Source organism: Perognathus longimembris, chromosome 1 (assembly GCF_023159225.1).
Source record: "Perognathus longimembris pacificus isolate PPM17 chromosome 1, ASM2315922v1, whole genome shotgun sequence".
NCBI lineage: Eukaryota > Metazoa > Chordata > Mammalia > Rodentia > Heteromyidae > Perognathus > Perognathus longimembris.
Window position 1 is genome coordinate 122,781,132 of NC_063161.1, and position 13,760 is coordinate 122,794,891.

At 36.6% G+C, this 13,760-nt stretch overlaps 1 protein-coding gene across 1 annotated transcript in view; it reads right to left on the reverse strand.

Moving 5' to 3' along the window:
* Elavl2 (ELAV like RNA binding protein 2) overlaps nt 1-13,033 on the reverse strand; it is a 163,569-nt gene extending 150,536 nt beyond the window's left edge. Inside the window, exons 1-2 of the mRNA XM_048352172.1 lie at nt 12,870-13,033; nt 12,356-12,454 (exon numbers count right to left, since the gene is read on the reverse strand). Of these exons, the coding sequence (XP_048208129.1) occupies nt 12,356-12,382 (27 nt within the window). The 5' untranslated portion in view covers nt 12,383-12,454; nt 12,870-13,033. The remainder of the gene's footprint in view (nt 1-12,355; nt 12,455-12,869) is intronic.
* Nucleotides 13,034-13,760: the final 727 nt, after the last annotated feature.

Below are 13,760 nucleotides of genomic sequence, written 5' to 3' on the forward strand. Positions count from 1 at the left end.
AGGAATATCAGAAAACCTTCATAACTGATCAGCAAAATCTTTAAAGTGCTTTGCTCATATTTCTATGACATATACATAAATTAAAACCACAATACAGTAAATGATTATAATGAGACTGAACAAAAACTGGCTTCATGACAGGTACCATTTAGTGAATTGCTATTTTAACATCCTAAACAGTCACCTGAGTTAATTCAATTTTCATATTGTTTAAGTTTTGTCTTTAAAATCACTCTTCAGAAGAGTAGGAAACTGGCTCATTCACTTAGTCTACAGGATGATACAGCCTCTGAACATTCTTATTTTCATTTGGCTATTTAGAAATAATGTCTAGTAGGGCCCTGGTTTAACAAGAACATTAAAAGAATATTATGTTTAAATTTGTGGTATTGCTAGGACTAGAAAAGAGGGCACTAAGAAACAATAGCAGGGCTGGGGATATGGCCTAGTGGCAAGAGTGCTTGCCTCCTATACATGAGGCCCTGGGTTCAATTCCCCAGCACCACATATACAGAAAACGGCCAGAAGTGGCGCTGTGGCTCAAGTGGCAGAGTGGTAGCCTTGAGCAAAAAGAAGCCAGGGATAGTGTTCAGGCCCTGAGTCCAAGGCCCAGGACTGGCCAAAAAAAAAAAAAAAAAGAAAAGAAAGAAAGAAACAATAGCAAATAAGAGAAATGTTTTTATAACAGGAGATGTTTTATTTTATTATTATTTTTTATTAAATTTTGTTGACAAGGTGTTGTGCAAAAGGGGTACAGTTACATAATAAGGCAGTGAGTACATATCTTGTGATATGTTACACCCTCGTTTTTCTTTCCCTTCCCTAGATCAGGTAGGCATATATACAATAATACCCAGTGTATCAAAATCATATACAGGAACCATGTGGCATATGCCAAAGGAAATTCACCTAGAACTTTAAATGTAAAGGTGTTTTAATAAGCTCCGTTATTACACCTAATATGTTTTGAACTTCAGACTTATTTAATTTTTTGATATAATTAGTGACTTTTTTAAAAAGCTTTTTATCCAGAACAGGGGACATAAAGTGCCACTGTCTTTACTTATGTACTCATTTGACTCATGGTGCAATCTTGAATAATTTTAAGCTGAACACGACTGCAGCAATCAATTTTTGTCCAATTTATTGAGCAAGAGTTAAAGCCAATTAAAAAAACATTTTTGGTGTAATTCAAGGGGGAAAATGTATAAATCCAAGAAAAACAAGTTTATGTTGCAGACATGAGTCATCACTATTTTAAATATTGCTGTTAGTCCTCAATCTTTAAGAACAAAAGTGCCCTAAAATTGCATAATTCACTCTGGAATCTTCATTTCTCAACAGTGATTTTAGGTAATTATTATTTTTATAAGGAATTAATTTGAAAGGAAAAATATCATGCACTTTCAACATTGTCTTCTACATGCAATTCTTTCTGTGTGTGTGTGTGTGTGTGCAATGAAATTAAGGCTGCTCCTTGAGTTTGTGAATTAAAAGCTGAGGTAGTAAGTGACATATGCAACAAAAGTAAAACATTTCACTTATAATTTTAAAGTATTAGTTTTGAAGTATTAATTTTCAGTATTAGACCATGTCCCTTTTCTCATGAATAGAGTGGCTCTTTTTAAAGACTATAAAGTGAGACAATCCCTGTGGGCTCTGGATATTCTAGGGTAACCAAAGCAACAAAACTGAAGCTTCTTGGTGGGAAATTGCAGCTATAAAATACAGCCACACATTTTCAATCTGTATATTAAAAGAAGGCTTTTCAAGTTGAGGGTTGTTGCAGTTAAAAGTATTCAAGCAGACCTGAATTTAGTGCTGCCTTTCCTACATCCTTTATGAATTTAGGCATGCTAGCCAACCTTTTTAAGCCTCCTGACTCCTCATTGGCAAGATAAGTATTTAAAAGAATAGTTCCCTTTTAAAAATGCACTGAGAGGGCTGGGAATATGGCCTAGTGGCAAGAGTGTTAGACTTGTATACATGAAGCCCTGGGTTCAATTCCCTAGCACCACATATATAGAAAACAGCCAGAAGTGGTGCTGTGGCTCAAGTGGCCAAGTGCTAGCCTTGAGCAAAAAGAAGCCAGAGACGGTGCTCAGGCCCTGAGTGCAAGGCCCAGCACTGGCAAAATAAATAAATAAATAAATAAATAAATAAATAATGCACTGAGATGGGAGTGAAAAAAAAGTCATGTGCTTAGGAGAGTACTGGCAGCAAAGTGAATTGTGAATGAATGACAAAATTAAGAAAACCCAGTTGTTCTAAGACATGCTGTATACCAGGACCAATCTCCAACTGTAAGGACTCTTTTTTTGGTAAAAAGAGGCACCAAGTTTCTTGTCTTGGGAGTGAACTAATATTCAAGCACCTTTGGAGGTTAACTTTCATACTTGATTCTGATGAAACACTGATTTAAAGCAATAAAAAAGTACATTTTCAAAAACCGCAAATTTGCCTTTTGCTTTGTTAACATGAAGTTAAACTTATAGCTTCAACTATTTTGGTTCAGTTCTTTTTGTACAGCAGGTTAATTGAAATAATTACCTGTTTTTTACTTTGTGTTATGCTGAAAGAGATTTAACTGGGATTTCATTAGACAGTGTATTTATATTTATATAGCTGTGAGTCACATAATAAGCACGATTTCCCACAATTTCCTGTTACAGAAATGAAGGAATGGATATGTGAGATAATCCTGAGAAATTACATAGTTGTTCTACTGGCAAAGATATATTTGGTATTGGTAGCTTTGACTTCTATTTAATAAATATAAGCAGAGGAGTCAATATACCAAATTAATTTTTTCTGAGTTATATTTTCCTGTTGAGTAAGTTCATTTTAACTATTCTGCTTCAAGGTAAGTCATTTTTTTTTCCTTTTCAATGACAGAGATCAAGGGGGACCACATAGTTAAGAAAAGCAACTACCAGAAAAATATGTATGTTGGCCTGACATACAAAACCTCCTCAAATATTTACTATGATTAACAGAAATATGAGCATTTTCTCTGGGAGTAATTTTTATCGTTAAATTATATATAATTTAATATAAAAATATGTATTTCAAAATGCTCATACGTTTCATCCAACCATCCATAAAAACAGTAATGCTCTGTGACCACGTGCAGTTCTACTAGGCTATACACTGTGACAAATATAATCCATGTGAGAGTTCAAAGAAGAAAAAGGAGTAATTTTTTAATGGATTACAACCAGCACCACCGATAATGTTTTTCTATTGGTGAAAAGTAATATATTAGATTAAGAATTTGTCTGCTGCCTTAGAAAGAGATACTGTCCTATTAGATTTTGGGTTCTAGCAATGTCAGAAAAAAAAAGGACCTCAAGAACCCTGGGGAACAAAGAACCGTTAGGTTGTTATAGATACACAGTGAGGTGATGAGGACAGAAAACCAATCAGGTAATCATTAAATTATTTTTCTTTCCAGAGCGGAGCTGAGTGTAGCTAGTACATTCTCATATGTAAAAAGTTGTTTTAAGGACTTGTTAGTAAAGCAGGCTGATGCAAAATCTGCTATATCTGTAAGCAAGAATTCAGGAAAATTCCTATGTTGCCACCATTCCAAGTAGAGTTTTTGATTTAGAGTTTCTAGAGAATAGTCCATGGATAGGCTCCCTGGAATTAAGAATGCAAATTGCATAGATTACCTAGGAACTCAATGGGAAAACACATCCCCTGGGGGCATTCTACCTTCAGGATTTAGAAATGACTGTGATTGGAAAAAACTCATTGATGTGGCATAAAAACTGAGAGAAAAAATTTTTTTGTTTTATACACACACACACACACACACATCACAACTTTCTAGTAAATTATCCAAAACCCTATCTGCAGCCTATTTCAAACCCTATCTGATAGAGCCTATTTCTTTAAAAAGAAATCCTTAATTTAAAATATTGTTTCCTGATTCAATATGATTCTCCAAAAGTTTTCCAATCAAGTTATAAGATAGCAACCCTATGTTAAAATGCATGTGAAATTGCCTGAAACTTGCTGAACTATCATGGAATGTGAAAATGAAAATCTGCAGCAAAAATGAAACCTCCCATTTTCTACTGTTGTTGTTGTTGTTGTTGTTGTTGCTTATGAATATAATGTTTATCTAAGACTAGCCTGAGACTGTTGGATTCTAAAATGTGGCTCTGAAATTTTAAAGAGGAGATATCCCTTTCAGATTTTTCATGTACCCAGCAGAGAATTTGCTTTCTCACAGCTGGAACCTTGAACAGCTGTTGACTCTGATACTTTTCTGTTTCCCTGGGGAGAGCTCAAGAACCCTTTCTGTACAAGCAGGAAGACAGCAGCCATGAATGTGGTAAGAAACATCATTCAGTGCAACCAAAATTCAAGGCTACCCTAGGACTTGGGAAAGATGATTCAGCCACTGTGTCATCTGAAAGAGGGGGATATTCTTTCTACAGTGGAAAATCAGCCTCCTTGAGATACTGTTTTCTGCCCTAGGATCAGATCACACACGTGATCATAAAGATTTCTTGAAGGATACTCGATGCCAGTCTCAGCATCTAGCATCCTTTTAGAATGCGTTTGTATCCTATTTTCATATTCTACAGAAAATTTCCTTTTCATTTAGAGTACATCTCTGGATCTTTCTTCGTGGATAGTAAATAGATCACTCCATTTTCAACCTACTGGAAGAAAAACAAGCAAAAGAATATTTCAGAAGAGCTGTCACTGCAGTATTATTTATTGTATCCACTAGAGGACTCCTCTCAGAATAGCTCAAAATTTCTCTCCTCTCATTCTCTGTGGCCTGTGGCATTTGATGCTCCACTAACTCTTGAGTTGGGCCACTGGCTACATATCAGTGTTAGAATGAAAACATTCCCCTACTTTAACACCTCCTGCTAGTTCAATAAAGTGATGTTTAAATAACTGAACTGGCTTCAATGAACTGTACTTGCCATTTTTTCCTGCTTCTTAGCTAGATAAAATGGAGATAATTATGAAGTGGATGAGCAGGTTTAATGAAAGCCAGTTTCTTTTCGTATACTCCTGAAGCAGCAATCATCATCTGTTTGGCTTTTGAAGAGCAACAATTATAATCACTTAAACCCCCAAGGGGAACAAAAATAGAATTTACATTAGCATATAAAATATACAGCTGGGTTGGGCAAGCCTACAAAATTCTGGGGAAATCATTCTAATCTGAATGCTATTCAAACTCACAAGTAAAATGAGTTCAAAAGTATTTTACATACTTCCTTCCTATAAAATAATGCATATAACAATGCTGAGAGGATTTTCCTAAAAATGAACATAGGACAATAAAAAAATTGTTGCCAGGAGAGAATCCCCATGGGACCAGGCTACCTGCATTGCCAAGGTATCAGAGAGTAACATGTGTAACGGTATGCACAACAAGTTCTAATCAGGCTGAAGTCAAGAATGTTCACAGTAAAACTACATACATTCAGGTGTTTCTGAAAGAAAATAGGGAAATTGAGAAATTTAATCATAAATAAGAACAGTTTCAGATTAATACTACTTTCCTCTCCTTAAATGGGAGAGCAGTCTCCTAAAGGGATGCCCTACTATTATGAAGCAGAACTTATTTTCGCATTTTGAAATATTTCCATATCAATTTTGTTCAAATAATCTTTTTATTACAACCCCATTCCCATTTTAGACCACTTTACAGACATCCTCTTTTTTTTGTTTTTGTGTGCCTCACAGTTTGTAAGATGTATGTATGTATATACACACACACACACACACATATATATATATAAAATGTATGATTGAGCATGTAAAAATAATAATGGACATTTTTTGCTTTATTCATTATGTTCCTAGCAATAAGACACTAAGATAATCAACATATTCAAGGCTTTCCAGGCTGTGCACACTTGTCAAGGCAGTGTATCTAAGCACTTACACTAATGAATCTTGAAAAGCTCAGTTTCCTACACTGAACACATGTTCTCTCTTATGGTAAGTACGTATCAGTACGTAAAGATGAGAAAAATATTCACTTTACCTTTCTGTATATTATTTGAAAATCTGGTGTTATGTTTTTTAAAACAGAAAAATAATAGCTCATATGCAAAAGTTTCACCTCCACCAAGATGTCAAAATTATAATATTATCTGGAATTACAAAAGAATAGTACTGGCAAGGAACAAAAACTAGGCCAGTATCAACCAACCCCAGCTGCAGCAGTAGGGGTGACTGCTTTCTCTGTAATTCCTGCAGCAATGTGTACATCTTTTGATGCCATTCAAATCACTACATAGAACCATTTGTTGACATCTCCATCTCATGCACTGAGTTTGCACTACCTGACGACATAGCCGTCTTTTCCACCAGGGCATTGTAGCATTGTACTCAACCTTGTGAGCATACAGTAATGCTCTCTGAGTGAAGGATTTCACTCATTAGTATTCCAGGACACATTAAAATGTCATGATTCACAGTAAGAAGAAAATATATAAATGTAAAATAACAACTCTGTCACCATGATGTTATATTAAGCATTGAAAAATGAGAAATTCAAGTCTAGATTTCTATACTAGTCTTTATTTGCACTATCCTTAATAAAGGCATTGGTACTTTTAAATATTTTGTTGAATATTTATACAATAATCCATAATTTATTCCATAGTTATTATTTTTACTAGAAACCCTCAAGAAGCTGAGATCTTAGTTCTTAATGGTAATGACCTAATGTTTTATTCACTTTATAATTTCTCTTTTAAAAAATTAAAACTATTATCATCACCTTCTCTAGTTTCATCAGTGTCTGTTACGTGTAATGATATCTAGCTTTCCTGTAGAACTCAATAGTTTTGAAAGATCACAACATATAACATTACTCAACATAAAATATAATGATTTTACTTTCATTGAGAATTTACAGGAAATAGAATTGTGTAGCTTGCAGGATTCTAGGACCTACCTATGATTTCTTTAAGGTGTTTTTGACTCTCTTCCTACTTTCATGTTTCATGAAAGTTCATGTTTCTCCTAAATTTATTTTGTCTAGAGTTATAAGAGAGCAGTAATGAAAAGATAAAAAAATTAAACTTCACAGACCTATTATGAAATATTTCTGGATTTTCTAGTGTATAATAAATGTAGTTTATATTCTTATCATTAGATAAAATTAAGTTTTGCGGCACTTATTACCCCATGAGTTGAAAACTGAAAACCAGGCTAATAATTTTCTCTTTTGCTTTGAATTCATATATCAATAAATTTTATATGTATATTTACATGTGTTCATTATTTATATGAACAGATTTGTTTACATTAGATGAACAAATGAAAAGAAAAACTGTTTAGATACCATCTTTTGATTTTAGCACATAATCATGTAATGTGAATTTCCAAGTCAAGGATAACATTAAAAAATTAAGTAAATATTTTATTAACTATGAACTGGGCCAGAATTTTATTTATAATGAGTCAGAAACTAAATTAGGTTCTTAGGGGTAAAAATTCACATGTCTTTCAAATCATGGCTTCCAAGATCAAAGAGAAGTGGAGTTGAGTTATATATGCAATCCACTACTAGACTACTGGGATACTTTATCCTCAAACCTCACAATTCTTCTCTTAAAATCCTGGTGTTTATAAGTTCAAAATCATCTGCCTAAAAAGATCTTTCAGTGTTCTCTTAATAATAGTTTAAATGGGCTGTGAATATGGCCTAGTGGTAAAGTGCTCGCCTTGTATACATGAAGCCCTGGGTTCGATTACTCAGCACCACATGTATAGAAAAAGTGGAAGTGGTGCTGTGGCTCAAGTGGTAGAGTGCTATCCTTGAGCAAAAAGAAGCCAGGGACAGTGCTCAGGCCCTAAGTTCAAGCCCCAGGACTGGCAAAAAACAAAACAAAAACAACAGTTTAAATATGGTAGAACTAGGTTATTTTACTTTATAAAAATCTGGACCTTTAAAGCATGATTGAGGATGGATCAATTGGTCAAAAAGTTATTCAGTTAGTAAGATCATTTTATTTTTTCATGTTTTTGTTTGCTTTGTGTTTGGTTTTATTTGGAGCCAGACTCTCACTATGTTAGCTAAATGAGCCTCAAACTCAGGATCATCTAGCTTCAACCTCTCAAGCAGCTGGGATTACAGTTGTGAGCCACTGTGCTCAGCTTCAAATATTTTTTAAAATAATTAAGTTCTTTGCTTTCTCATGAAAGTCATGCAATTCAAAATGGATTTTACAGAAAACAACTCACGAGTCTATTTATTCAGAAAGTTAGAGGTTTCTAAGTGCTTTCATTCTCCTTATGTGAAAGTGAAATGTTGAGATGTTTTCTGTCGAATGTAAATGATGTTCTTAAATATTTTTCCATTAGTACTTAGGGTGATTCAGCAGGAGTATCTTGATAAAAATCTTAACATCTCCACTTTTGCAGATCTAAGCTCATAAATAAATATATTGAAGCAGATGCAATTCTGTACCCAATCTTTCAGGACTAGAGATTTTATGTTAGAAAGAAAAGAGCATTGTAAAGGAAAGGACTTTTCTTGGTACTTATTATGGAGTCTATTAGCTTTTTTTCATTTATATATTGTTACTGTATAGGTGATTTGCAGAGGTGTTACAGTTACATAAGCCAGATAAAGAGCACATTTCTTTTTAATTGAGTCTATTGCCTCTAATGTTTACAACGCATTTATATATTGGGGCTTCAATTGAAACTTTAACTTTCCATATTTTCTACCTTTATGCTTGCTTTAGTTCACTAAATGAGAGCAATTTACAAAATGGAGGGCCTTTAATTACAGAATGGTTAAGGTACTGATTGATAATATCAAGGTATCAAATGATATAAAGTTAGAATGACCAAAATTTTGAATCTTTATGATGAAAATTAAATCCATATGAGATTGAGTGAAAGCAATTACTCTGCTTATTTAATTTTAGGTTCTCTTTTAAGAAAAATAGGGTTTTCAGTTATTTATTTATTGGTGGTTAATTGAAGATAAGAATTTCATAGAGTTCTTGCCCTGGCTGACTTCAAACTGGGATCCTCAGCTCTTAGCCTCCTGAGTAGCTAGGATTTTAGGCATGAGACTCTTGGAACTGTCTAGTTGTTTCTTTTTATTAAGGAAGCATTCTTAGTTTTTGTTTTCAAGTACTTCTTCACTGTTTTTTAGTTAATCTCCTTTTGTTTGGTTTTGGTGTGATGGAGAAGGCAATGATGTCTTCTTCATATCCCCCAAAGCAACGATTAGCCAAACTATGTTAATGTATCCAGATTCAATTTTAGGATGCAGTTAGAAATATTGCAGTTGAGGGTTTCTTTTTCTTTCTTTCTTTTTTTTTTTCCAAAAAATGTTCTGTCAAGGCTGGGAATGTGGCCTAGTGGTAGAGTGCTTTCCTAGCATGCATGAAGCCCTGGGTTTGATTCGATTCTTCAGCAACACATAAACTGAAAAAGCCAGAAGTGGTGTTGTGGCTCAGGAGGTAGAGTGCTAGCCTTGAGCAAAAAGAAGCCAGGGACAGTGCTCAGGCCTTGAGTTCCAAGTCCTAGGACTGGAAAAAGAAAGTTCTACCATACAAAGTAATACATTTAATAGAATTTGTGGAGATTATGTGGATTTAATGTGGAGGGTCTTTTTAAAAACTAGCTGACTATCGCTGTTTTTTTCCCTATTTTTTCCCTATTATTATTATTATTATTCCCTATTATTCTCAATTTGTTTCATTTTCCACCCAAGTTTGGTTACATAGATTTTGATACAAATCCCCTCTTCATGGTTTAGTGAGCTATCTGACATTAGCTCTCCAGTTTCTAGGCAAAAGACACCTATATATATTATTTTTGTGAATGTTATAAACTTTCTGGATTTGTAAAATACATTTTAACTATCAAGACATAGCCATTTTAGGGGCTGGGGATATAGCCTAGTGGCAAGAGTGCCTGCCTCATATACACGAGGCCCTAGGTTCGATTCCCCAGCACCACATATACAGAAAACGGCCAGAAGCGGCGCTGTGGCTCAAGTGGCAGAGTGCTAGCCTTGAGCGGGAAGAAGCCAGGGACAGTGCTCAGGCCCTGAGTCCAAGGCCCAGGACTGGCCAAAAAAAAAAAAAAAAAAAAAAGACATAGCCATTTTATCTCTTATGTACTAATAATATATATGTAGAACAATTATTATTTTCTGTAAAACACATTGCAATTGTCTGTACTTTTTTAGAAAGAACAGATTATTTTACCTTCTAAGATGAAGAAATTTCCATATTGAGAATATTTAGAATCCTAAAATTGTCACAGATTCATAGAATTAGTAAGGGTACATACATCAGGATATATGGCATTGTCTACATCCTTTTAAACTACATGTGGTGTTAATTATGAGTTGAAAGCCAACTTACAATTCTTCAATTTATTTAATAATTTTAAGTCTTCAACAGAAACAATATTTTCAATGTGTAGATGGATAATTAGAGTAAAGTGAAGGGCTTATCTGAGATTGAATATGATGAAAATAATTGCAGGTATTTTTCTTAAAGTTTCAAAGACATAAACTTTATATTATGTCCAGGGCACACATTTTCTACAATTATTTATATGTGCAGTAATATAAAAATTTTACTTTAATATTTTGTACATAAATATAGTTCAAGATGTTAAGTGGAAACCCTCAGTCTAGTTCAAGATTAATTAAATATTAAATGCTATGAAAGTTGAATAATAAAGTCCCAAATGAATTACATATTTAAGAACATTGTTGATCTGTAGTTTAATATCAGACTGGATTTCTTTTTTGAAATTCTTGCTATTATAAATATAAGCCATCTTCTAATCAAAAATCTTCCTATACTTTTTCTAGAAGTTTTACAGAACTAAATCTTCCTGTACAGAAAAAAAAAAAAACAAATCTGTAATCTACAAACAGATTAGTAGTTTATCTGGTCATTTTGTTTGGCAGCTCTCACAATGCAAACAATGGGAAGGATGGTAGTGGTAGATAGCAAGAAACAAAGCAATTTCGATGACTTTGGAAGCTAGCTGAGTAAGAAATCATTTTTACCGTGACAGTTACCGTAAATGAATGTAATTTCACGTACAATAAGCAAAAGGTCAGTTGTGGCAATAAATTATTAAAACATTTGCCCAATAAAATACATTCATCTTTATGGCAGTGTAATTTAAAACTTACTCGTTGGGTTTCCTAGGGTCTCAAAAAGTTTATAGTTACTCAAAAAATATTTTTAGAATACATCTTGAGATACATAGGCCCATGCAATTGTCTTGACAGAGATAGAAATTAATGTTAAGAACAAGCTCAATAGAACCAAACCAAATTTCTTTCAGGGGGGCATTTCTAAACGTTTCCACCCTATGCCTCACGTTTCAAAGTTTTGATGGCCTTTCACCATCAGAGGCTGTGGCAGCTCCATTGCAATGTAGGGCAGCCCAGTCATCTCCATAGCAACAGGCACGGCCATGTCTGTGAGAAGGCAAGTTAAAAGGCAACTAGATCCACAAAAAGGAAAAAAAAATGTTTTGGACTAATGAGCACTATTGTTATTTTTAACTTCAGATCTGGCTAAACAATTTAGAATTCCCTAGGGCACAACTTGAACCTTTCATTAAGCTTGAGATGGTTAACTTTTCCAAGTACAATATTAATAATTCCCAGAATATGATTGAGATAAAGGAGAAATAATCCGGAACCCCTTCCTAGACAACACACAAAGTGAATTCAGAGGAACCTTTAAAATGGGTTTGTACACTTTAGTTTTAAAAGGAGTGGAGGAAAGAGAAGAGCAGCAGTAGGGAGGTATAAGCCATTTCTTCCTCAAACCTTTTAAGACAACCACTTTCCAAACTGATTTTCATTCAGCCTTTGAAAATTGTCTCACAATGATGGCTTCTAAAGCCGCTACCTGGGGAAAGAAGAGAAAGAAAGGGGAGGGTCCCAGTGCACTTGAGCGCACAGAGGTAGTTGTTCCGGCTGAGCGTGACTCCATTGTTCCTTTTCTCCTGTAGGATTTGCATCCAGTACTTGACTACAGTGAAAAGAGGAGGAAGTCAGAGCTGCTGCGCGGGTTATTTGAAACCAGACAATAACCCAGTTTACTTTCTCTCTCTCCTACACCTCTCCGCTAGGCACTGCCAAATCTCACCCCCTCTAATGGCATTCTAGTAATATCCAATAAACAAACACACAACTAGCCTAACATCTACAGTAGAGAGAAAAACAAAATTAGAAGCTCTGCTTTTGTTAGTTGGTTGAATCAACCCTTTCTCTCAACCCCAACCTTGTGTGTGTCTGCCACAAACCTCCCACAGACCGAGCATACAGAAGAAAAGGTAATTTTTGTTTTAAAAGTTCACTTACCACAGCAACCTCATATTGCTTTGTCATGCTTTTTGCACTTAAATTTTCAATACTGCTTGTGCAGGACGCAGAACTGGGAAAGACAGAACTAAAGTGTCTCTAGTAATCACAACAACAGAGAGAAAGAGAGAGAGAGAGAGAGACAGACAGACAGACAGAGACAGACAGACAGAGAGAGAGAGGGAGGGAGAGAGGGAGGGAGAGAGACAGAGAGACAGAGAGACAGAGAGACAGAGATTCACCAATCAGAATTACATTTCAATGCACAACCAAACCCCAGAGCCAAAGACACTAGGTTTAGACCTAACCGGAGAGAGGGAGGGGAAGGGAGTATGTAGGGGGGAAAGAGCAAGCCAACAACACAAAAGGTAAAAAGGAGAATTGAGTGGTTATTAGAAAGGAAAAACGATCCAAGCTACCTTTTGACCAAGGACCGGCTTAAAATCACCAAGCGCACCCTCTTTCCTCTCCCCACCCCCAGCAGCCCGCGATTACCCGAGTTGACTGCACTTGCCTCCAGCCAGCTCAGCTGCAGGGGAGGAAAACCAAATCTAAGTTCACTAGCCCTGCCACAGTCTTGCACTGCTCGTTGGGTTCCTCCAGGAAAACACTTCCCGAGGCATCCATTCACTTGAAGTCTGGGCTTTGCGGCTGCTGCGTGGCTGCCGCGAGCAGCTGTTAGGATCCTTGAGGTCTCCCTCCTGCCTCATTCACGCTGCACAATAGCCCCGGCTGGGTGCACTTCATGAAGCCAAGAGGGGAGAGCCCTAGGAGCTGGGCAAGACTGTGTCAGCGCTGCCCACTTTGTAAGGACAGTGTGATGGATGCCACCGAAGGGTGGGGTCTGGGTGGGTCAAAACTGTTAATGACAGTATGTATCATTCCGTCTGTCCTCCAGGGATGGGAAGCCCCCCAGTCCCCCCTTACACACACACACACACACACACACACACTTTCGCCTGCTCCCTTTTGGCATTTCCCCCTCTGCAGTCAGTATTTGAATAAGCAGAAAACCCAATGGGGTCACTTCTAAGGGATCCGGTACGTGAACCGAGAATTGATCCAAATGGAGAAGATCCCCAAACCGAAAAACTGAAGGCGACAGAGGGGACAAGAGCGGGGTGGTGTGGGGTGAGGAGCGAGCGGGCCCCGAACTGGCCAATAGTTTGCAACCGTCCTTAGAATGCATTGCCGAAGCAGCGCACCTCCGGGAGTCTCCAGACGGTGCCCGGCCGCGTAGCGCGCAGTCTCCGGGGCTCGGGCCCACCGGGAGGGCGGGCAGGGCGGGCAGCTGGGTGAGCGGACACGAAGAAAACCTAGCCCAAGCGTCCCGCCCGGCGCTCATTTGAGGGACCGAGTCGCGCGCGCGGCCAGCGGGGAGAGGAATCGGCGCCCAGACGGAAAC